Raw genomic sequence first — 25223 nt, 5'->3', positions numbered from 1 at the left:
CAATAGGATGAAAAAATAATGCCAGTTTTCAGTCTTGATACATTTATTCTGCCGAGCTTTCGACCTAGGGACTAGGTCATCTTCAGGGCTAGTTTACAAAGTAATATTTTACATTACAGGGTTGGTGTGTCTTCTGTCTTGTCTGTTCATGTTTCTACTGGAGGCTTATCTGCTCCTCCCCGTAGGACTAACAGCCTTAATCTCAAATAAGTATTATCCACTTTATCTTCAATGACTTTTCCTAATCAAAAAGCGGGCTGAGTTTACACTCTTGCTGGGTAACCTGCTACACCTTAACAATTCTAATAACGTTGCAATGAACAGTCTGCTTACTGCCAGAATGGTGCCATTTTCCAAGGTCCACTTTACTTTCTTTTAATATCTGCAGTAAATCTCTCTATTTTTCATCTTCTATCATAACTGGATCATCAAAGAACCAATGGTAAAATTTTTGGATTGGTAAGAATCAGATCAGAATGTATGAAGTTACAGAACTAGTTTTATGTTATTTATAACTAACTAGATAGAATCATAGAGTTCACATGGCGTTTATTGATTCAGATTAGATTTTGATTTGCGAAAATCCAATTTTAATTATCAATATCGATTAGATCATTAGACTCAACTTGAAATACTTTTCAAATAATCCTGTATCTCTTTTCAGTGTTTTAGTAAATCAGATAATCATGAAATTGCTGATATATTATTCTTACGATGGGGCCAATTGGAATAAAATGTGGTAAAATTTTTGCAGAAGAATAAGACGTATTTAATTCCATTTCTAAGAGTTCTTTAAGGTATTATTAATTTAGATTATGGATGTTTTTTGTATGGAAATGCAGCTCACACCCACTTGCAGAGGCTGAACGTTGTCCAGTTTAAAGCTATTCGGTCGTGCCTGGGAGCCCTTAGATCTACGCCCACCAACGCATTACTCGTGGAAGCGAAGGAGTTCCCCCTTCATATTAGGCGGAAACTGCTAGCCAACCGATTTCTCATTGACCGATTAAAGTATAGCAAAAACCTTGGAATCAGTAATTTGAGTGCAATCGCCCCTAGGGTGTGGACTGAACAATTCTGGTCACACAAAAAAACACCTATCCTCATCGAGGAATTTTGTGAACTATCCAAATACACTCCAAGCCTAAACCGATACGACACTTTTCCTTACTTCCAATTTGACTGGCTCCACGCAATAGATTATTCGAATAATGTGCTCACTGATTTCTTTTCCTATGATAATGCCCTACCTAACAATATAAACAACACCAAACTCCTCTCAAAACTAGATCAGTATTACCCTAATGCCTACCTAATATTTACGGATGGTTCCAAAAACTCAAATGGGGTTGGTTGCTCGGTGTACGACTCCCAAAAAAACGATGGACAAATGCTCAAGCTTCATGAAATAGCCTCTGTATTCACTGCCGAAATGGTTGCCCTAAACAAGAGTTTAGCTTACGCGAATTCTCTGAGCGCGGATCAGGTGGTGATTCTATCTGACAGTAAAAGTGCACTCCAAAAAATCAAGCACCCCGGAACCAACGCATCCCATTTAACGTTAGACACAAGGGAACTTTTAGAGGAGGTTACGTCAGCCAAGAAGGTAACCCTTATCTGGATTAAGGGGCACTCCGACTTAAAAGGGAACGAGTTGGCTGATGCCAAAGCGAAAGATGCGATAAACCTACCACACCTTTCCATAAATTCAATAGCCCATTCAGACCTAAAAAAACACAAAAAAAAATCTGGTTACAACATCTGGAACTCAGAATACATAAGCTCTCAGCTGTACAAGGGAAAATTCTACGCACCTATAGAGCCTAGAATCCCTACCAGACCGTGGTATCACCTTCATACTGAGGATAGACTCTTTTATGGAGTCATCTCCAGGTTAAGGTTCAACCATAATTATTCTCCACATCATCTTGGCAGAATTGGCATTAATACCGAATCAATATGTCCCTGCGACAAGGAATCCATAGCGGATGCTAATCACATAATTCTAGCATGCTCACAATATACGCATGGTAGAGATATCCTTTGGCAACTTATCATCGAATCTAAATTTCCACTTCCGCCACATCTCTCCACAATTCTAAACCGCCAAACTAACGATCTATATGTAGAAATAGTCAAATTCATCAGAAACAACAACATAAAAATTTAATCTTTCCCCACCAATATTAACACCATATTAATATGGCTAATTTGTTAACCGCAAAAGGCCAAAAAAAAAAAAAAAAATTTAGATTATTTAATATCTCCTGCGCCATCCATCTATCTAAAACAGCTGATAAAACATACCATGTTGTTTCTCCCTCACTTGATATTATATATTGGATTCAAAAGTGCAGAATCTGCCTTACCAATGTTACTTGGTGAAGCAATAACGGGTTTTTAATTTCCGGTCTAGCTCTTGGCTTAATAATATTTCAAATAAATAGCAAACTAGTTCTCCAGCCAAGCGCCTAATCAGAGTGTAAATAAAACCAGTCTTAAAAGCAAGCAGTTTTTTTTTATGTAATTTTGTTTAGAACATGAACTAAATACCTGTGAGGTTTTTTATACACTTAGTTAAAAACTAAAAATAGCGTATTGGGTTAGAAAAAACAAAGTAGTTGTGGAGGTCAAGGTGTGAACACAGTCTCCTTGATGCCTACAGCGAACTAAAGAAAAAAAAAATACGTATTCAAAACTTCGTTACATGTTGAGGTAATGACCTTTTTTAAACTTATCCAAATTCCAAGGGGAAATCACTAATAATAAGACAAAAATTAAAGTTTATCAAAGACCATATTTACTTTAGCTAAAAAATAATATAATGATTGTCAAAAAATATAAATTATAGCGCCTGAGTTCTGGAAGATCAAGAAATACAAATTTTACGACTAAAAAAAGTGAGAGTAGACACAAATGAGCAGGTTTGTGTCGACAGCCGGTCCGCAACATTGCAACACAGATTCCCAATAAAGTTCATAGCTATTTACAAATAAGAACAGATAATTTCTGTTTTCATATTACATGTAGTGACCGTATACAAAAACTAAAATTTCATGATATATATCGGGTTAATTTTTTTTAAGTTAGATAGGATAAGCAAGCTGCAGCAAGCAAGAGAGTATTCAGGCTTACTTCATAACTATCAACTACTTCATAGATCTTACAGGACTAAATTTAATGTTGTTTTTTTTATATGAAATAAATAAGTGCAACCTTGATATAAGATATTTTGTTTTTTGGGGGAATTCTTGCTACATCGCAATGTAATTTTTCAGACACAATAAGCGAACAAAATTATTGATTACACGTATACCTTCCAAATTGTTGTAATTACATCCCAAACATGTGACCACAAGGTTATAGTATGAAATTCACGTTCGACTAACGTTAACAAGTACATTGTTATTATCTATTTATTATATCTAGCGACAGTGTCGTTGCGAAATTAATAAAAAATATACAAAGTTATCCTTAACATGTCTATTTCTTACAGAATTACAGAATGGTACAATTTATTAAAAATACGTTAAATTTCAAAGCCGAACTGGCCTAATGCATTGTTCTTGTTACAGATATTATCCGCGCTACTCAACTCGGAACTACGAAGCATACAGTAAGTAAAAGTTCTTGTTGTGTGAACGTTTTTTTTCCGAATTAATTATTTTTCGAGCCGAATGTTTATAAAATATTCAGAAAATCCTTTAAAAACCTCTCTGATTTCCATTATTAGCGCTGGCTGCCAGAGGGAGGTGTGCCATAATATCCTTTACAACTTTCCTGTGACTGCCCAACTCCATGTTCTTCCTTTGGCGGAAGGTTCTAGAGATATGAGCTTGGATTTTCAATCTCGATTTCAACAATCAGAACCCCTTGTCCTACGAGATTTTCCGTAGCAACCCTGTATTCCCCCCAATTTTTTCTTTTGCATTTAATATTTCAAAATATTTACTAACCAGTTTTTTAATCACTCCTGATATTTACGCATTATTATAGTTTTTTCAAGATTTTTCATGCCGCTAGAAACTGCTGAAGCAAGGTTTTGATGCCCAAAAATTTCTCTTATATTTTGAACTTTCTCGGCGCCAATTTGGGAAGGTTCAAATCTTGCACATTCGAGGTTAGTGAAAGTAGGCTTGCCTTCTCAGAGTAAAAAGTTAACACGAAATCTGACCGCATTGAGGCCTTGTAGATTTTAAAACATTTTCTTTCTATATTTAAATGAAGTTAATAAATGTTGTTTAGGTAATGGATGGACAAACTTCTATTAGCTTCTCACAGAAAGAAATAAATAAAAGATATTTTGCGTCTTCAGGCCCAAAATTTTCTCAAAATCTAATGAAGAGATACAAGCAGCATTGATACTTAGATATATTGTAGTTCGACCAAGTCTCTCAGAGTCGATTAAATGTACTCTTTTAAAAATCTCTGTTCGAGTTGTGGCTATTAAATAACGAGACTATTGCTATAAAACATTTTATTTTAAATTTATACATATTTAGTTATTATCACCTTCAATATACACCCCTCCCCTATCCCTACAACGCTCCATGCGACTTTACCATCGTTCGAAACAGGGCTGGAAGTCTTTTTCTGTAAGCTCCTGTATGACGCGTGCCGCTTTTTCTTTCACAGCTTCAACGGACTGAAATCGTGTTCCTTTTAATGCAGATTTGACTTTGGGAAACAGATAAAGGTCACATGAAGCTAGGTCAGGCGAATAAGGCGGATGGCCTAAAACTGGGATGTTGTATGTTATTTGGCTAGAAACGTCTTGACAGACAATGCAGTGTGAGCCGGCGCGTTGTCTTGATGGAGAACCCGTGACTTGTTCTTTCACAAATCGGGTTCCTCACGTTAGTAATGTTGATTAATTATAATCGATATTTTCATCCGTTTTGGACGTGGAAGGGCGACCTGGGCGGTCATCATCTCCGACGTCTTCTCGGCCATCTTGGAAACGCTTGAACCACTCAAAAACTCGTGCACGTGATTAACGTTCATCGCCATAAACTTCTTTTAATAAAAGATAAGTTTCAGTAGCGGTTTTACCAAGTTTCATGAGAAATTTCACGACAATTCGTTGCTCTTCTACATGTGTAGTATCATGTTTTCGGCAAAACGAATGTTACACCTCTTACACAAACGACGGTTCCGGTCAGACAAGCACGTGAGACGCTGCAATCGAAAGAAAAGGCTTTACGCTGCACAGCTGTCGGTCGTTAAGATTTGGCGCATGCACAGTTTTTCTGTAGCAGCATCAGTCTCGTTATTTAATAGCCACACCTCGTATTTCTTTTTAAACTTAAATATAGCATCTAATCTTTGAAACACTCCTCAGGTTATTTAACCAATGGCTTATTCTTTAAACACATTAAATTCTCTTCAGAGTCCCTAAAAAAACAGAATTATTCACTTCCTGTAGGAACTTGTCTTTAATTTCTCCTATTTAATGAGCTTTTTTCTAAACTGGATAATTCCAGTTTCTTGTTTAAAAATCTTTTCTATTTTTAGTTAATGCATTCTAAAATCTTTAAATCACGACATGTTGTTAGCAAATTGCAATAATATTCATTGCTAATTGTTAGTTAAAAACTTGTAACAACTCGCTACTTTGCATATTTTATTTTGATACTACTTAAACTGCACGAGTATAAATAATGGCAGCTGTATTGAAATTTTTAAAATTAAAATAAAAGAAGATAGAATTTAGGCAATCTAAAATTTGTAAATATTTTTCTGTTCACAAGCTGTTTTACACTGCTGTAGTTTGGGTATAAGACGGTTGGATGTGAGATATTGGATGGTCTTCTGGTATTGAGAAGCATGGAGTATGAAGGAGACGAGATGCTCAAGGAAGAGATTTGGGTCTCTTGATGAAGCCCAGTTAGCGACGTAGCGCCAAGAAGTAGGTAGGAACAATTCTAGTCCCGGATAAAACGCTTTCTTTGCGGCTATTCAGGTTTATCAATTTAGATTTTATTTTCTCCATTAGGTGCTTTGCCTCCATCTATCTGCTCATAGCCGATATTTTGGCAAGAAAAGAGTTCACCTTTTTGAAAATCAATTTTTTACTTTCCAGCCCTTCTTTTTCAATTTTCGAGCAGTCGATTGGTCAGGGATCACTCACTGCATGCTTCCCACATCCTGAGATGCATTGGGGACGAGTTGCCTTGGTTACTGTATCACTAATTTCATAGCCGATCTGATAAGCGAAATGAGGAGGCGTGCATAGGCAGCCCCCAAAGCAAAGGGAACGGTACCAATATGTACTTAATGCCTAAAACTTTGATAACTACAATAGTTAAAAAAGAAGAAGTATTTTATATTATTATTGGGATTTGTAACATTCTCTTCCTTATAAAATAAAGTTCAATTCGCTTACCAGGCCTTAATTAATAAAAGGTAAACACAGTGTTTGGTTTAAAAGAATATTTATTTGAAAAAGATAAGAAGTACGAGTATCTCCAGCAATGGAGATAGAATTTACATACGAAATCTGTTTTAGAAGTTGTTGGCACGCCATTTAATTGTCATTAACAATTACATATAATTGTGATTGAAGGTGCGAATCCTTCAACAACAGCGCGACCTTGAAGCTGCTGATTTCTTCATTAACTCTATGTTTACTGCTCAGTCTTTCTAATTAATGGCCAATTTTAGTGGTAAATTATTTTTGGAATATTTACCAAGAAAAAAAAACATCATAAAGAAATTTTGAATTCCTCATTAAATAACCTTTACAGCATTGTCTACCTAATTACTGTAGTCAGACAAGATATTAGTAAACGTGTGGATTATCAATTTTGAGTTTTGAAATATCAGCTTTAAGTTACTTTAAAGACGATAAACGAAACAAATTAATTTGAACAAATTTGGCAATTTTTTAGAGATTTTGTTTAAATTTACAATTCTAAGTTCTATCCCCCCCCCTAGACTTAAAAGAACAGAACTAAACAGACGCTATCGACTACTTAAAAGACTCTTAGACGATAGATCAAAACTCTCTCTGGACAACAAAAGACTGATTTATACTTCTATTTTGAAACCCATCTGGGTGTATGGAATAGAGCTGTGGGGTTCAACCAAACGCTCTAATCTCCAAAGGATTCAATCTCTTCAATCTAAAATATGTACTTCGAACTATTGTACACGCTCCATTTTATGTCTTCAACCTGACTATTCACACTGACTTTAACATTCCTTTTGTCACTCAAGTTGCTAAAACAAGATACAGAAAACTCCATTTCAGCCTGCAATCTCCTCTTGCTCAAAATCTTTCTTCTAGAACTCTTCCTGGCAACCCGACAAGACGTCTTAAAAGACAGTGGCCTCGTGATCTCCTCTCCAGTGAAGAGAGTGACTAACCATCTAATACCTGGGATTGTAACTTCTCCACTCGTTACTTATCATTTGTTACTCGGTTATCACTGTTACTTATAGCGCTAAAGCGCTGATTGTAGCATAAATAAACTCAAAAAAAAGAAAAAGTTCTATCATTTTTAATGGTAACTTTTTGACAGAGAAAATTGAATTTAGAGGTTTGGGAGGGGGTATTTGTAAATGTCTGTGTACCAGTAACTGTAATTTCATGTTAGGGTCAATAATCTTGTTAATAACATTGAAAAGCAATAACTATTTCATAACGATTCAAACTTTTGAGAAATTTACTTAAAAGAATATTAAAAATGGCAGTAACATAGTTTTGTTGGTGTAACTCATGGTTAATATTCATATATGTTTCATAAATATATAAACTAAAATCTATCTTAAATATTATATAAAAATGAATTCAAAAAAATGTCATTTCCCGTTTTGTATAAAACAAAGGAAGCTCCGAGTAATATTTGGTCGTTCAATTGCTGGCTCATGTAAAAACAGTTACATAATTATGATGCATATTTGCTGATTTGTTAAATTTATAAAAACTTTAAAAATAATAAACAATAACCAGCGAACAAACGTCCTTCCACAGTACTGAGTGAACAAACGGCAGCTATCATTCTCTGTTTTCTGTATTTTAGTTTAGTTTAATGTTTTTTTAAATGTATTTTAAATGTTATCAGTATTCCTGTTTTTGTTAGCGATGCTGTCTCGCATGTATCAGAGTAAGTGAGCAATTCATTACTTTGTAAACTAAACCATCATGGAGCTTTGTGATGACAAATCTTTTTTTTATTATTACTTTTATTGAGAGTTTTATAACTGCACAGAAATAAAAGCACGTAAAAAAGATACTTGTAATGGTCCATAAGTGAGCACGCTGAATGGCTGACGATCAACAATTGCACAGAAATGAACTGGCATAATTAACGATCCTCTAGCGATGGCCATTATACTCGTAGCAGGAGGTTCACGATTGTTACTAAACAGTCGACGCTACATACGCAGCTGGTCGCGTGGCCACTGATGGAGGATTACTTGGGAGGTAGGAGGTTGAAAGGGCTTGAGAGGATAGTTAAGAATGGCATTTTAGGGCAGCGGGATTTGGTGATGACAGAGACGAAGGGAATTTTAAGGTCATTGTGAATAGTGTGGTTAGAGACCTAGAAAGGAGCGTTGACTATGGTGCTTAAGATTTAGGGATACCGGTAAAGGTTCTAGTGTTTGTCCGTTAACTGATCTAATAATCAAATTCAAATTTCAATGTAAGTTTGAAACTATCCTTCAGGAAACTATCACCAAAAACTGTTTTGATAATTTGATACCTACCGTTAATCCTCCTTCTTGAACCCAGTCATTTCTACTGATTGGCTTGAATTCTTCTTAAAACAACTATCATTCGTCCTAAATACTTCCGGTATCTCTCAGATACGTACCTCACTCTGCTGTCAAACAGGCTCATTTTAGTATATCAAGGAACAAAGGCTTATTTGCACCGTTCCATTCTAATATCAATTCCATCTTTCAAGATTTAGTAAACGGTGAATTTGGGATCACCTAGTTTGAAGCCTTCTGAAGGTTTTGTACATTTAACTGTCATTTGAAATATTTTATTTAAAATAACCAAGTTGGAGTAAATTATTTCCATTTTAATTTTTAAAATAATTAGGTTGAAATAAATAACGTTACGTTTAGAATACCTTAATGTCTAAGAAGTAGAAAGATTTTGCAATAGTGATTATAATAGTTGTGGGTAATAGAGACAGAAGCAGAAATAGTGCTAAGATTGTCCTGTTGTGATTCATTTTATTAATATTTGCCCCGTTTCACTTTTGCTTTTGGCTATTAATACCGTGACTTCTTCACCTGGTGTATCCCAACATTTGCGACTTCTTGTCTTTTATGCATTTTCTGTTTCTGATACTGTTTCTCTTTTCTTTTATCACTGCTTACTGTTTGAAGTGGAAGTATTGAGATGGTGTCAAATTTTCTAAAGTTAGTTTCTTCACTAAATGCTCGTATTTAGGTTCTGAGTCTGTAATCTTGTTTTTAGAAATGCTCCCTCTCTCGCATGCTCTATGTGTACCATATATACTGCATTATATTACCTTTGCGCACTGCCACGATCCAAAAGTAAGCTTCAAAATTCCTCTACCAAAAGTACCACTTCACAAAATGGATTTTATTTTCTATTTTCTAAATAATGGCTCCTTCCGTCATAGATTGGAACTATTGGGGATGCGGTTTATTTTATAAATGATTTTTTAAAGCAAAAAACAAATATATTGGTGAGGGCAATGGTCAGCCAGATCTCTTTTCTGAATGACTTCTTTTTTTCTCATGCTCTCACCAAAAAGTGCACTTTTAAAATCCGAAAAAACTCCAGAATTGATACCAAATATTTTAGGGATTGTAGGGGATTTGGCGACAAAGTGAAATCCTATTTAAAGTTCTCTTGCGACTCCCTTAAATTTTAGTGTTTGTACGTGGAATTTAAGCGACATTTGTAAAAAGTATAATTAGTTTTTGAGTTTGCTGCAGTACCCTAAACCCTTGCAAATGCAGGGCTGAGTTAGTGTTAGTATCAGTAGAAATTAGGCTGGGATACCCTTCAAGGATGACGCAAAGTTGTCTAAAGAAGTAGCTGGTCCACTTTCCCTTACGGGATTCAAAAAGCAGTACAGTTTAACCTTAAATTTCTGTTTATATTTGTTTACATTATGCAAACAACTATTTACTTATTTTATGTACATTCCTGCGTCTCTAAATACTTATATCTGTTCACTAGTAGACTTTAAATATTGTTAATCCGACTCAGTAAACGCTTTCGCAAATAGGCAAACAGTTTTAGCGATTCATTTCTATCTGGTATTTGTTCACAGTTAGCAATTCCGATGTCTAAAATGCGTTAGGCTAGTTCGTGTTGCAATAAGTAGCTACATTATGTCATCAGATGTGTTTTTGCGTAAAGCACAACGCTTTAGCCTTATATCGCGGTTTTTATTTGTATTCTCAATTGTGGTGGTAAGGCAAAACTGTCTTAAGACAAAATGTATGTTTTTAGTCTATTACTGATTCTACTAAAGACGGATATCTAGAATATATAAATATGCTTGCTATAAGTAGGAAATTGGACTCAATTAGATTAACCATTTTGTGTATTCTTCTTTTGAAAATCTGGACGGAAATTCGATGTTTTACTCTGCGTTGCAAACTCATTTAATAAATGAATACTTTCAATTCATCACAAAAATAAAAGAATGTGACCGAAGGATGTTGCAATTCATGTTGTTGAGTTGGTAGATAATAAAAAAGTGTCTATAAAACAATCTAGAAGAAGGCATCAAAATGCAAATTCCCAATGATTTTTACGTTTTACCAAAATTTACTCAGACGTCGAATACATCTGTTGAACTAAAGAATTAGGTTAGAGAGAATGAAATTAAGTCGTTGACGAATGGAATATTAAGATAATTATAAATTGTTTTGTTAGAGACATAATATGGAGCAAATGTAATTTCTGGAATGCTTAGCTGACCCCCATATTTGGGTCCCTAAGTCCAAATTGGTTGTAACAGTGCGTTTGTTGCCCGTACTTTGTTGTCCAGTGCTAGTTTTGTACGTCTGAGAAGCTGTTGCTCTAGTGATTGGTAATGTGTTTTTAGTTCTTGTCGTTTAAGTCTTGTATGCGGTTTCTATGTCACCAATTTACCAATGTAAAGTCCTAAGTATTTGACAATGTCGGCGCAAGGAAACCTGATTTAGATAAACCGGAGGACAACTTGTATGTCTGAAAGTCAAAGTTTTAAGCTGGCATTTTTGATTATTTACTTTGATTGTCCTTTTTTTTTAACCATTGATCTAGAAAATTTAATTGATGCTGTAAGATGCAAGATAATTTTACTGAGGGCAGGAAATAGCTGTACCGTCTTCAATGTAGGTAGTTGTGTTAGGACAGATGGAAGGTCTGATGTGAACAATGTGAAGAGTACAGATCTAAGAATACTCTGCCCTGCCTTCACAGAGATCCTTCGAACATTAATTAGAGTCCTTATTAATGCCGAAGGAACTATCAAAAAGATGCGACGGCACAAATCTTTAAGTTTGTCATAAAATGTTACAGAAGTTAATTACAAAAAGTTCCACAAGAAAGAAAATACTAAAGAAGATTTTAATGCTATATATCGTGGAAATCCTACCAAAATATGTATTTGCAACTACGATTTACGCTGATAATTGTTTAAAATATTGACGCCTTATTCAAAAACAAATCTTTTATGCTTAATGATAATGCAATTTTAGTTGAATATTATATTCGTGTTAATCAATGTTTAAAATTACAGCTTGGTGACTTCACATTTCTTACTCGCTACTTATACTTATTTTTATCTTTATTCATTTAGAGCCAAGTTCAAGCATCAAGGGCAACTCTAATTGATTATTTCTCTCGTCGTTTATGGCACTGCATCTTCTACTATTAGTAGATATCAAAAGCATATTATTTGTTAAAGAGCATTGCTTATTTATTGGGAAATCCAAAGGTGACGAGGTTCAGCCATTATTTCTGACACCTTTTTCTCCTTATTGGTTGTTGGGGCTGCTGAAACTTATCAAACAGGTCACAGTAAAAGTTGGGATTTTTCGTTATTGCAACAAATTTTTTTAAAAAATGAAGGATCAAATTTTGTATCTTATAAACTTAAAAATCAACGAATCTTTGTTTGAACCAGCAAGTTAATTATCTAATTTAACTGACTGTAAGTTTTTAGAAAAGACTATGTAGATTAACGAAGTACAGAAGAAAATACGGTTGGGTAGAATCAATAAAATAAACTTTTTCCGATTACTGATCTAATAATCAAATTCAAATCTCAATATGAGTAACAAAATGATAATGTTTGAAACTATCCTTTAGGAAACTATCATCAAAAACTGTTTAGATAATTTGATACCCACCGTTAATCCTCCTTCTTGAACCCAGTCATTTCTACTGATCCCCTTGAAATTCTTCTCAAAACAACTATCATTCGTCCTAAATACTTCCGGATATGTACCTCACTCTGCTGTCAAATAGGCTCATTTTAGTATCTCAAGGAACAAAGCTTATTTGCACCGTTCCATTCTAATATCAATTCCATCTTTCAAGATTACTTTTAAACTTTTGGAATAACGGAGGCTATCTTCCGGAATAATGCGTTCAGACAACGGAGGTTATTTATTTCTTTGACAATAGCGGTCATCTGTTTGTTTTGGTGACATTTAACATTTTATTAAATGCGATATTTATCGATTGATTTTTTTTTTTTTATACTTTATATATTTGAAATGAATTCATTTTACCCAGAGGAGACTCTCTGAAAGTCATAGAGAATTATAACGAAAGAGACAGCGTCTTCAGAAAGAAATTTTATCTGTCGCAAGGAGGACTTAAGAGAAATTATTTCAATCTCTCGTCCAGGAGAGGACAGCAGTTCTAAAGCTTAAACAGGAGTAAAATGCCATTGAAAATATAAAATAAAGAAATTATACAAGAAAAAAAGTTGTTGACGATATTTAAAGATTTCAATTGACATATGGAAGAAAAGTCCTCACACTTTTGAGAGAAAAAGTAAATTGATGTCTATTTTACCTGAAAACAACAAATGAACAAAATTACCACATTTACATCCGATGGATGTCAAATGCTGACACCAATTCGCCGGCATTTAACACGATTTACATTTAAAAAATGTTTTAGACAGTCATGATTAATTATACAAAATATTAAAAAGATACAGTTGAATTTATACAAATGATCAGAGATAAAACCTGATGTACAAAATTATTATTAACAAACTAATATTTTTAAACAGCATTAGTGAATTATCCATACAAGCTATATTCTTCTACAATCTAAATTATTGTTGGCATATATCCACAAACAGGAGACCTGCAAAGCTAATGTGCATTGTGGTACTGGGTTCGATTCCCGGTCTATAGGCCTTGGATTTTATTTTAAGGTAAAGAAATTTACAGTAAAGTATGTTTGTTAGTCGCCTCCGTCTACTACACCTAATTGGTAGCTGGACGTAAAGCCCGTCTGAAAAAATAGGCAATTACTTTACTTACTTTTATACCTACAGACAGAATTACTATAGGTGTTTATCTATTGTACGTATAAATTTTTTTTTTGTTTTTCTAAAAGCAGAAACAGAGATTACTTTATAGAAAGAGATCAATGAAAAGAACGGTAGAATTAATGATGAAGAAGAAGTGGCGGAAGACGAAAAATCTCTGAGGTGACTTCGAAAAGCTGGAGGAACGATGGCAATTCTTACATTAAAGAGCTTGATTAATTAGGATTTATTAGGACTTCTCTAGTGGGAATACGCTATCGTTTAGCAAGTGAAACGAGATTCTACTGACTGTAGGATAATAAAATGCAATAAAAATTGCAGAAGGAGAAGAAATAGACAACAACAAGATGATAGAGTTACTTCTTTAGGTATAATAAACAAACTAACAAGTATTGGCTGGCCTCATTACTACAGAGAAACGTTCCCTTGTGCTCTTTACTAGGCTGATGGAAACGGAGGGTTTTAGGGCTCCTTCAATTTTAGCGATTTCCCTGGAGCTAGTGAAGTAAGTAAAGTATCGTCTTGCTCAATGAGGAAAAGAAATGGGTTCATGGGTTAAGCGAAAAGGCCCACATAGTTAAAACTTACTGGCAGTATCAGAAGAGTAATTAAAAACGTGGAAACTGAGTCCAAGAGTAATTTACTGGTTGGCTAAGATAGCCAAAGCTCACCTATTGCAGGTGTTATTTGGAGGCGTGCATTATTAGTATTGAATGTGAGAGTAGAAAAATCAGTGGCCTGCGTTTAATGCTTTAAGGCAGGGGTGGCCAACCTGTGACCCACTAATTAAAATATCAGAGAAATCTGAGGACAAATCAGACTTTAGATTTGCAATTGATTTGAAGAGACAGTCAGTCGTTAGTGATCTCCAAATAACTTTCATTGGTTTATGCCGAAAAAGCTGATAAACCATTCGAATGGTTATCGCGAAATCAGCATATTAATTACATGTCCTGACCTGTCCAAGCAAAATACAACGTATGAATGAAAAATGAATCTATGGAGCCTAAGTGAGTGTATTGAGCTTAGAGATAAGGAGACATGGTGGACATTGCTCAGAAAATAGACGTTAGTTAATTCCTACAACAACGATGAATATATAGGGTGATCCATTTAAAACGCACCAATCGCTAATAACTTTTTACGAAAGCGGAATTTCGAAAAAACCCACGAAGTAAACTATATATTTTTTTGGGGTTTTCAAATTTTATATCCCCGATGCTGTATCTTCATTTTTGGCGGGGATACGGCAAAAAACCTGATTAGGGTTTCAAAAGGACCACGAGTTTTGACAATGATTATGAAAACTACATAAAAAACTTAATATTAGTCAAGATATTTAAGATCAAAGTTACAATTTTATCTATTCGTGATCGGTTTTCAATATTAATTTTCCACCAGAAATACAAGTTTTGGGAGGTCCTCTGACTGCAAAAAATGTTTTTGGTGACGCAAAGTAAAAAATAATAATAATTGAAGATTTTAAAACATGTAGTGTAATGTAATGGTTGTTGGTGAGTCAGAATAAATTTGTTTTATCATCAAATAAAAGCAACCATCACATCATTTTAATGCACCTAGTATGCAAGACTTCTTGACCTATGATTACGGTAAGAATCTCTTGCCAGGGATGGGCGGGTGTTGGTCTAGTGGTCAGGAGTGTGGCTTTGTAAGTGGGAGATCCCCAGTTCGAATCCCGGGTATGCAATCATTCTTATTACTTAAAAAATCATAATAATTTTTTTAATAAAGTGTAGTCATACGCGGGATTCGAACTGGGGATCTCCCACTTACAAAGCCACGCTCTTTACCACTAGACCTACACTCTGGCAAGATATTCTTCTATGGGTGGAAAATTTGAAAACTAGACCAAAAAAAACCATATAGTTTACTTTATGGGTTTTTCGAAATTCCGCTTTCCTAAAAAGTTATTAGCGATGGGTGTGTTTTAAATGGATCACCTTGTATACTGGTTTTAGTGACCGTAAAAATATATTAAGGATTCAAATTTGCGAGGAATCAGTCCAAATAAAACAACAACTCGTCTTTTTGCCAACGTTTCGACAAATATATTGCCTTCTTCAGGGCGTGGCTATGCTGGTTGGTTGACTTACAGAAAACTGTGTTGGATGATTCTTTTTAGGTTAGTTACTTCCTACTTATTCAGCTCCAGGAAAAACACTAGATAGAATGAAAAGTTTGAACTTGATAATTTTATGACCTTCAAATACTTCTTTAAGGAACCATAAAAACTGCAAAAGAGCTTCTAGGAAAGCATAAAAATTTATATTAGCGATTTAGTCAGTGGTTCTAGGTCAATGTTCATTTTTAAGTTGCTTAAGTACCTTATTAGTTGTTCGGACTGACCTATATGAAGACAATTAAGTGACATGACATCATAATACATGTCACGTCTGAAGACGTTTTACGACCCGCAACACCTGCTGTTTAAGTTATTACTTCCTTCACAGCTGAATCACTACTGCTAAAAATACTTCATTGTTGAATAGTTTGTCATCTTACTGTAGTGTCTGTAGCTGTTCTGAAGGTCTAGATCAGTCGAAAAGAATCTATCTCTCTCTTTTTATAATTAATTTCTTGGAGATTGTGTTCAATATCTGTGGACTTACTGAATGATAACATCAGCATTAGTAGTTTAGAATGCATGTATAATTATTGTAAATATTGAACAATGGCAACTAGCAGGGTTGAACTCTTACTATTCGGATTACTCTATACTGGAAAACAACCGGAGTATATCACTGAAAATGCAATTCAAATAGTTACATGAAGTTCATACCCCATTGGTTGCACGTTACTTTGCTAATGTGGGGTTGGTGTAAGTCTAGTGGTCATGAGAGTGGTTTTGTAAGAAGGAGATCTCCAGTTCGAATCCCGCGTATGACTACTTTTTATTTGTTAGAAAAAATTGTTTATAGTAAAGTATGAGCTTCTGCCACTGTCCACGACACCTAATTAGTAGCTGGACGTTAAACCCTATAAGAGAAAAAATAGGCTAAAATAGTCCACTTTACTAAAGCTGCCACTAGACAGCAACACTTTACAATTTTGAATGTGTAAATACTGCGTGCTAATATTTTTAGAAATATATTTCTATTGTTTAATATCTTTCTATTGGTTTGTAATTAAGTGCACTCTTGTGTTTACTGCTACTTATTGCCGTCAATATTATACATAACAACAGAGAATAATTTCACATTTCACACATGCTATATATATTTTGTTTTTATTAGCAAAACTTTCTCAAGTAATTGCTTTGTCTCTAGATTTATACAGTATCCAGATCTATTATAACATATTCAATACATAAATAATACTTTGTAATGTAAATACAGTAAAATCATATTGTGTTCACATTATGTTCAATTCCCACAACAGCTGGTAATAGTAGTAGCTCTTATGAAATATTTGCAATTTACATAAAATATGTCACATGAATCATGAGTTAGTTAATTAATAAATTTTGTATTTAAAAATATTTTAAGTTACTAGTACTTTTGCAAAATATCGGGGAATAAAATTGAGAATAATAATTATTATTATTATACACTGTTTCTGGAAAAACAAGTATTTTATAAAATTTTACAAGTAATGTCAAGCAAAATTTCTAACCACATTGTTACTAAGATCGGATTTGTGCTGTTCTAGTACACCTATAGAGCACTCAACTTATTATATTTATGATGGTTGGACATCGGACATGCCATGGCCATTTCCAGGCTGTAGATTTCTTTAGTACGAAAGAGAGGTTTTGATATTTTTCTATTTTGCTCCTCCTTCTTCAATAAACGTTCTCGTGGAAAGGCGTGATTTTCAGATGGTTTTATTGACTTGTTCCGACTTAATGTGAATGGATTGGATTGGATTGTGAATGGATTGCTAATTGAAAATACTATTGCTCAAAAGTATTTTCTACAAGGAAATCTAAGAGCCCAGTAGAATTTGATTGATGACGGAAAATATATCGTGAAGGGAAACGTCGCATTTGAAAGAAAACTTTTTTTGTAAAGGCTATTATAACGAACGCTGTTTTAAAATATCTCTTTACTCCTTCTAGTAATTATCATCAGTTATTTGATAGTGCGAAATTGATGAAGTTATTTCTGCGCGCCAAAATATTTCAAGTTATAAATGGCGCTGTTGTACAAGTTTTTAGAGAATTAAATGTTTTGTATTTCTGTAAAGAAAATCTGAAGTTTAAATATTTGGCGACATTGGTGTTTAGTTTTGTGTTACTCCATCTGCATTTGAACATCTCTGTCCCAATATATAACTGATTAACTGATTTGTTCAAGTTTATTCTTGAGAAAGGTCAATTAAAAAAATGATGAAGTGCAGTCGATCTGTAGTATTGACAGCTTGCAACGCGATGGGCTAAATGCAGCAAGAAAAGATTTTGATGGAAAGCTCATATGCTGTCTTTTAGAGAATAAAATCACCCTTTAAAAAAAAGAAAAACAGAAAGATTGGTGAAATAGAGAAACTGAGTAGTTGATGAGGGCGGATCGACGGAACGGATTTTCCCAAAACTATCTGCCCTATTTATTTTTATTTTTAATTATTTTATTCATTTATTTGATAGAACATAAATTCAACATAATGAATTCCGATTACTAAAAAGTTAACGAACGGCATGGAGCACTCCGTCTACTAGTAATTTAAATTAAGATAAAACTATTGAAACAGAAAGAGCTTTAATTTAAACATTGAAAAATAAAACTTATTAAAACTTAAATTCCCGGATAAGGAAAGCTAAGTTTATTGGATAAGTTCACCTAGAAGGAAATCGCAACGATTAAGGCCAATGGAGCCCACTTTGAAGGCGGATCACTTCTCAAATTAAATGAAAAAGAAAAGTGAAATAAATGAAGATTTCCACTCTCTAAGGAATGCGTTTTTTTGTTTTTCTTTTTTTAATGAGCATTTTATTTCATCACAGAATAGTTGATGATGTTGTAATATCCTGGCAACAGTTGTAAGAAATGCAAATGCTTCTTCTTCTTCTCCTCATAAACTACTTTTCATTCGTAGATGAACCAACAGATATCACTGTATCTTCCAGTTCATTTCATTATCTCATTGGCTCATTGCTGAAAAGAGGAAACGCCATTTTAATTTAGTGTACAAGATTTTCAATTTATTTTCAGTCAGAAGTTTATTATTATTATTTATCAACTTCCGTCCTTGACACCTCCTCCGGAATTTCTTTCATTTTCAAGCGAGGCACCCAATGTCACGAATCTATCTTGTCTCCTTGTGTATCCGTGAGGTGAGAGTACTAATCGCCTCATCGATGTTGCAAGCTGTTACACAGCCTTAAATATACATAATAACATCTCACGGATTCTTTTCATCTAACACTGATACCGGCTGATTCAATATCAAACCATGGTAACTTCTTCAACCTGATGACCACAAGGGTCTTTCCACATTATCCAATAAGATTACTTATAAACAGATATTATTACCAATCTACAGACTCTAAAGGGTGTTCAGACTGTTACTTCGGGAGGCGATTCTGGGCAACATTTGCAACAAAAAAAGTTATTTTTGTTCTATTCCAGAAGTTTATTTTGTAGCTCCAGAAAATCTGTTTTATTCGTATATTTAGCATATTTTTTTAATTAACTAAAGAATAGCACACAGTCCTAAACTCGTTAAACGAAAATCCTTTCTTTCGAAATTGGTACCTAAACCTCATTTAAGATCATACACCATTTTCTTCTTTTTATTTTATTTTATTATTTATAATGTTAATTTTATATTTTTGAATATAGTTCTTGAATAAATAAATTATTAAATTACACTGGATTGTACAAATGGTACTGGATTTGATGTTTCTGATCAATTAGATTCTTATGATAGGTGAATTCCTTTCATAATGCCGACACTGTTTTGACGCCTATTTTTTGCAATTAATAAGAAATTTCTGCATCAATTTTTAAAATAACCACAATTCATGGTATACCTTTCGAAAGGTGTTTGTATGTAGACGTTCTTTCATGAGTAGTGCACATTTTATACTTATATAATATTTTTGAGAAAAATGAAGTCAAAAGTTTTTGGAAAAAATTAGAAACTTGCTATTTCTTATGTTTGGGCCACAAAGTGAAATACTTGATATTATTATTTTGAAATATAAATTAGCTTATTTAAAAGGAAATTTAACCTTCTTTCTAATGAGCTTATTGAAATTGCTTTAGCTATAATAGTTTGAGAAATATAGACAACTGTTTGCTAAAAAGTAGTAATATCTTGAAAAATATCTATAAAACGGAGCAGAATCGAGCCATAGTTTTTATGGAATTTTTTGTTGCAAATGATGCCCAGAATCGCTTCCCGAAGTTACGGTAGTCTTATGCTGAACACCCTGTATGTACGCTGTTTCTGTACTTATTGGTCCCGATGAATTAAATATCAATTGCCAATTTTCAAATTACCAAAATAATATATATACTTATGTGTATATTATGTCAGAATAATTAGTAATTTTATGTCTTTAATGGGAAAAGCAGTTTACGTTTGCTCTTAATGAAATCAAAACGTAAGTTCATTTTCTTTAGTAAAAATATTACCATTATTATTATCTCAAGGAAGTTCTTTACATCCTTACATAACATATTATGGTTTTTATTGCTCTTACTAGGTGAAGGAGAATTATGGCAATTGTATCAAATCTCAGATTTCGAGTTTTCACCAGAAATATTCCGTTTTGAGGTTCCTTGAGGTCTCCTAATCCCCCCCCCCCAAAAGTGGTTTAAAAAAATGATCTATGTGTAAACAAAATTTCTCAAAAATTTAAAATCGCAGGATGCTCCCATTGGCCCCATCAGGGGGCCTGACCGTTTAAATTCCCTCAACCACTGGATAGATTTTCCTCTTTTTGAAATTTTTCCCCAAAATGATTGCATCGATTTTCTTTAAAATACTTCACAACTTGTATTCACGGTGGTGTATAATTTTGATTAGAAGCATTTTCCCACTTTTGATTATAAGTATAACCATTCACCTGGCAGCCTGTCGAGTTGAAGCTAATTCATTTCCATCATCTTTTCTTTTTTTTTTTTGCCTACATATCCTTTTTAACCTTTTTTTTGCACAAAGGCAGCACCCAGGTGTTTCTAGACTATCCAGCAATTTTGGTTGAACTTGACTCAGCAGACAGATACCTAGTCAAACCTCAAGGTTACATGAGGCCGACTTAAACTAACTTTTTTTTTTTAGACAAAAAGTAATGCTTACTAATTCAGACAGGCTTTAAATTTAACGAAGGCGGATGGCCGTCATACTTCGCAATAAATTTATGTTTTATACCGTATACTTTTTTTAAAATTTATTTGTTAAGTTACACCAGCGCTAGATACGCCATAAGTAACAATGACAATAACTGACACCACTACAAACTCACTAATTGAGGGGAGAAGTTACCCAGTGATAACACTCCCTAAGTCGTCTCTAGGATTAGCTACTCTCCTCAGAAGAGAGAAAATCGCGAGGCCTTTGGCGTTTTAATCGTTTGGGAGGATAAACTGGAAGGTGATGAGGTGATAAATGGCGAACAAGAGGATTGGTAGAATGAGAGTGCAAGTTCTGATGTAAACTTTTATAGCAAGTTCGTGCAACCTGGACCTACAAACGGAATTTCCAGGTCTGTGTGGATAGTTAGATTTGAAACGTAAATTGGAGCGTTAACGATAGTGCGGAGAATTTTAGACTGAAGAGATTGGAGCGCTTCGTTGAACCCCTCAAATAAATACCGTACGACCAGGCGGGTTTTAGTATAGAATAGTGAAAGTTTTGAACGTTGGTCTAGCAGTCTTTTAAGTAGTCGATAACGCCTGTAAACTTCAGTTCGTTTAAGTCGTGTGTGCGGGTTCCAAGTCAGTCTTTTGTCTGAATAAAGCCCAAGATAACGGACAACATTGGCAGGAGGAATTGGAATTGGGTCATAGAAGATCGGAGGAAGAGTGATGCGGCGGAGAGTGAAAGTAATATTTTGAGATTTTGTTTCATTTAACTTGATTTTCCATTTTTTAAACCATTCCTCAAGAGAAAAGAGATGAGTTTGAAGGTTTCTGTGTGAAGTTACTGGATCAATGTGAGAAGAAAGTATAGCGGTATCATCTGCATAAGTTAGGACAGTTTCAGGATGGATTGATATGTCTGCTTAACCGAATACTTAAATTCAAGATTACGACCAGGTTTTTAAACCCAAAACCTCAACAGTCAATTAGCTTTGTAGTCCGCGTATTTCGAAGATCTTATTAATTTTTTGAAACTAACATCGGGAAAAATGCTGTCTGTTCAACGTCATCTTCTGATTTGGTTTCACACAGAGCAGGCGTAGAGCTGTTTTTCGAATAAATTAATGTATAAAAAATTATTGAGTTAAAGATGAATTATTACAAATTATTAAGTCACACATGAAGAAAGTTCACATTACATGGATATTTTAAGGAGGCTAATAAGAGTGGGAACAAGGCGTGTATTACAGTATTAAGATTAATAAAATATTTTATTTGTAAACACAATGAAGACAGTGTTTTATTTTTCGGTTGTGGATCTTCAGTTTATATTGTTCTATAATTAAAAACTCTTTATGAAACAATATCCCTACAAATATTTCACAAGTATTTTTTAATTTGTTGCTGCAGACACCACCACCGGAGGAATGGCCGCCGGATTAGTCAGGATGGCTCTAGAAGAGTATACCTACCTGGTGGACAGCGTCAGTGGTAAGGCATTATTTCATTTCAGTATTATTTCTATGAGTTTAATTAAGTTCATTAAGTTTTTTATCAGTCTCACCTGTTTGGCTAGCTTCAGCCAAATTACGTAATAAAGTAAGACATGAATTGTTCAATCATGCACATTCTAGTGTTGAAAGCTTCTCATCGTAAGCAACTACAATATCTTTAAGTCGCTATTACTGCTAAATTTATCCCAAACTGCCGCAGATCTAATCTAATCATTCAATAACAGGGCAAAGATGAAACCTTAGGATTTCATAACTTCTTCAAGAATATTTGTTAATTTTTATTTTCTTGGAGTTTAATGTTTGAAGAGAAAAGCGACTCCATCTACTCCAATTTTTAAGTTTTGAATTGCATTTAGATCTGATCTAAAACTAAGGGGTTAGTCCAAAGTTAAATAATTTGAACAACAAATTTACCCGAACTAGATGTTAGTTGCTCATTTCTTGTAGCTTGTTCGAACGTTTTTCTCAAAACTTAGTAAACTTAGGATCAATGGGTCGATTGTGAAACACAAAGGAAACACGAAGCTTATCTCTTTCATCATAAAAATGGCAGAAAGAAGATGACGCTATAGTTTCTGTGATATGGAGCCTATTAAGCGCATTTTTCTAATTATCCATCATTTTCGTTTTACAATGAGTTCAACTAGTTAAAAATGGTGTTTAAACACACATTGTGGTTTATTATTTCCCTCCTATCTGTTCTCTATTCTTAGAATTTCCAATTATAAGTATTCCCTACGTTGATGACTTCGTACTTTGAGGTGTTGAGACTCTGAATTTCTGTCTCTATTTCTTCATTCCTACAGGATCCATTCTTGATTCAACTAATCTTTGCTAATCCATTCTTAACATATTTCCAAGCTGATCAGACTCTGCCAAACAGCCTGGCTGAACTTTGCCCAGCAATTCTGCTTACTTCCCAATAAATTCCTCAGTTATCAACTTCCAGGAGTCAAAGCTTTGTGAAGTTTTAACATATAAGAAGACGTGACTGATTCTTGGTTACGACATTAACTATGTTAGGATGTTTTTGTCAGATGGAAAACTTCTTTTCTGAAATCTTTCAACTGCAGTTTTCCCTGACACTTAATTCGCTTAAATTTTTCATATTACTCTTCCTCTAGTTTCCATTTTAAATCAAGAAAACTGTTCTTCAATATTGATTACCGAAATTAACTGTCTGGTTTTTTTCATTCCTCGAATAAAATGAGTCTCATATGGATCTAAATCTATGAGCTGTTGTTCAGGCGGGTTTTGCTTCCAACTACCAATCAATCAGGTATCGTGGGAGGAGGCGTATAATAAATATAATTTGATTTAAATTTCTATATGTTCAACGTCAAACGAAACCCAAGTACAAGGTAAGAATCGAATCCACCAGTATCAGTAGCACCACTGTATGGCTGTATCGATTGTTACCCCATCTTTTATCAATTTAATTCCAAGTCTTGTACTGATAACTGCTGGTTTGAGTCGGGCGTTAGGATCGTCTGAGAATTTTGGCGATTAGTTTAGTTTGACTCATTAACTGAATTTTGAACTTCTGAAAGGTTAACGTTCGATGCCCAAATCGATTTAGATCCTGTTAGACAACCCTTTAGGCAAAGTTTCCCAAAATCATTTTTACAAAAAAGAAAAGAATCATTTTAAATCATCAGCTCTCTGCTAATAATTTTGATCTGTCCATTTGAGACCCAGTTCTATCTCATAACATGTCATTCAACACTCCATAAGGTTAAGTTTAGAGATTTTTGTTTATTTATTTTTTAATCTTTGAAGTTAATTTTTTTACTCACATTGTAATTAAAAATAAAATTGAAACTCTGCTAACCTATATTCCAGATCCTCGAGTGGAAAATTGGCCGTTATTGGAGAGCCCGTTTCCTACAGTGCTTATGGTAGCCATATATCTTTACTTTGTAATGTTTCTCGGTCCGAAGTTGATGGAGAATAGAAAACCTTTCAAATTAAATTCAGTTCTGGTGGTGTACAATGCAGTGCAAACTTTGTTCTCGCTCATCATGTTTTCTGAGGTTTTTATTTAATCTATTTATTTTTACATATAATTAATTTATATATTTATTACAATGAAAAAACAACTTTATTAGGTTTGAATGTTACTCCAAGTGTCAAATTAATATTACAATACAATACTCACTAAATTTATTAAGAAATTTGGTATATAGTGAGCCTTTTTAGCATCATAGTTGCTTTTTTAATAGAAGCCAGCTTCGAAACTGTTTTAAAAATTGCTTGATTAAGTCTTCTGCTTCGCAAAGTTCCATCGTTTAAAAAAATGATGATTAATTGTTATAACCTTGAGTCATAAGGCCTTGGTTAGTGCCGAGAAAGAGCTTCTTTCGTAAATGAAACAGAGGAAGATCTCTAAAGTAGGCAGAAGAGAAAGCCGTCCTACATGATCTTGAAGCGAGTTGATGGGACCATCGGCTTTAAAACCGGCTTACTTTTTATAAGATTATAAACTATAAAAGGCTACGACTGTTTTACGTAGATTCGCTGAAGTGTTAAATCTGTTTAACCCCATTTCTTCGGCATACAAGCCTTTCTCCTTTTTAGAGCCGTACATGTGACAAATAATTCCGTCCCTTCAAACTTCTCCCTTCTAATAAGAATGCCTTACTGCAGGAACTTAAAATCCAATGTGTCCAGCATCTACTGAATTGAAATATGCGTATAAAGCAATAAAACATTATTTCAAAGTATTTATAATTTGCCGACTAAGATGTTAAATTGATAAATTGGATTGGGCTTCTATTTTAAATGTTTACAAACAAAATTACGAAAAAAAGTTTATAGAATTCATCATGAAAAATCTCAAATAACTTGAAAAACCAAATATACTTGGGAAATTGAAGGATTTTTTTTTTTGTTACGCGCTTTAGGAGGTAAACCAATATTTTCTGCTCTCTCCTGCCTTAGTTTGT

At 34.0% G+C, this 25223-nt stretch overlaps 2 protein-coding genes across 3 annotated transcripts in view; one reads left to right on the top strand and one right to left on the bottom strand.

Moving 5' to 3' along the window:
- The window catches only part of LOC141450482 (very long chain fatty acid elongase AAEL008004-like), a 194104-nt gene that overhangs the window by 129879 nt on the left and 39002 nt on the right, over nt 1-25223 (bottom strand). The window lies entirely within an intron of this gene.
- Nucleotides 1-25223, top strand: part of LOC141450481 (very long chain fatty acid elongase AAEL008004-like) — a 77830-nt gene that overhangs the window by 19866 nt on the left and 32741 nt on the right. The window contains exons 2-4 of one of the 2 annotated variants that reach the window (XM_074120977.1): nt 3576-3616; nt 22175-22255; nt 24121-24311. In XM_074120977.1, coding sequence (XP_073977078.1) covers nt 22192-22255; nt 24121-24311 — 255 coding nt within the window. In that variant the 5' untranslated portion in view covers nt 3576-3616; nt 22175-22191. Of the gene's footprint in view, nt 1-3575; nt 3617-7968; nt 8109-22174; nt 22256-24120; nt 24312-25223 lie in introns of those variants that run through there. The other variant, XM_074120976.1, reaches the window with a different exon arrangement.

This window comes from Rhodnius prolixus, unplaced genomic scaffold (assembly GCF_049639745.1).
Source record: "Rhodnius prolixus isolate KJV_2025 unplaced genomic scaffold, Rpr scaffold_2, whole genome shotgun sequence".
In the NCBI taxonomy this organism is placed as follows: Eukaryota; Metazoa; Arthropoda; class Insecta; order Hemiptera; family Reduviidae; genus Rhodnius; species Rhodnius prolixus.
The sequence above is the reverse complement of the archived record's forward strand: the minus strand, read 5'-3'. Positions and strand labels throughout refer to the sequence as shown.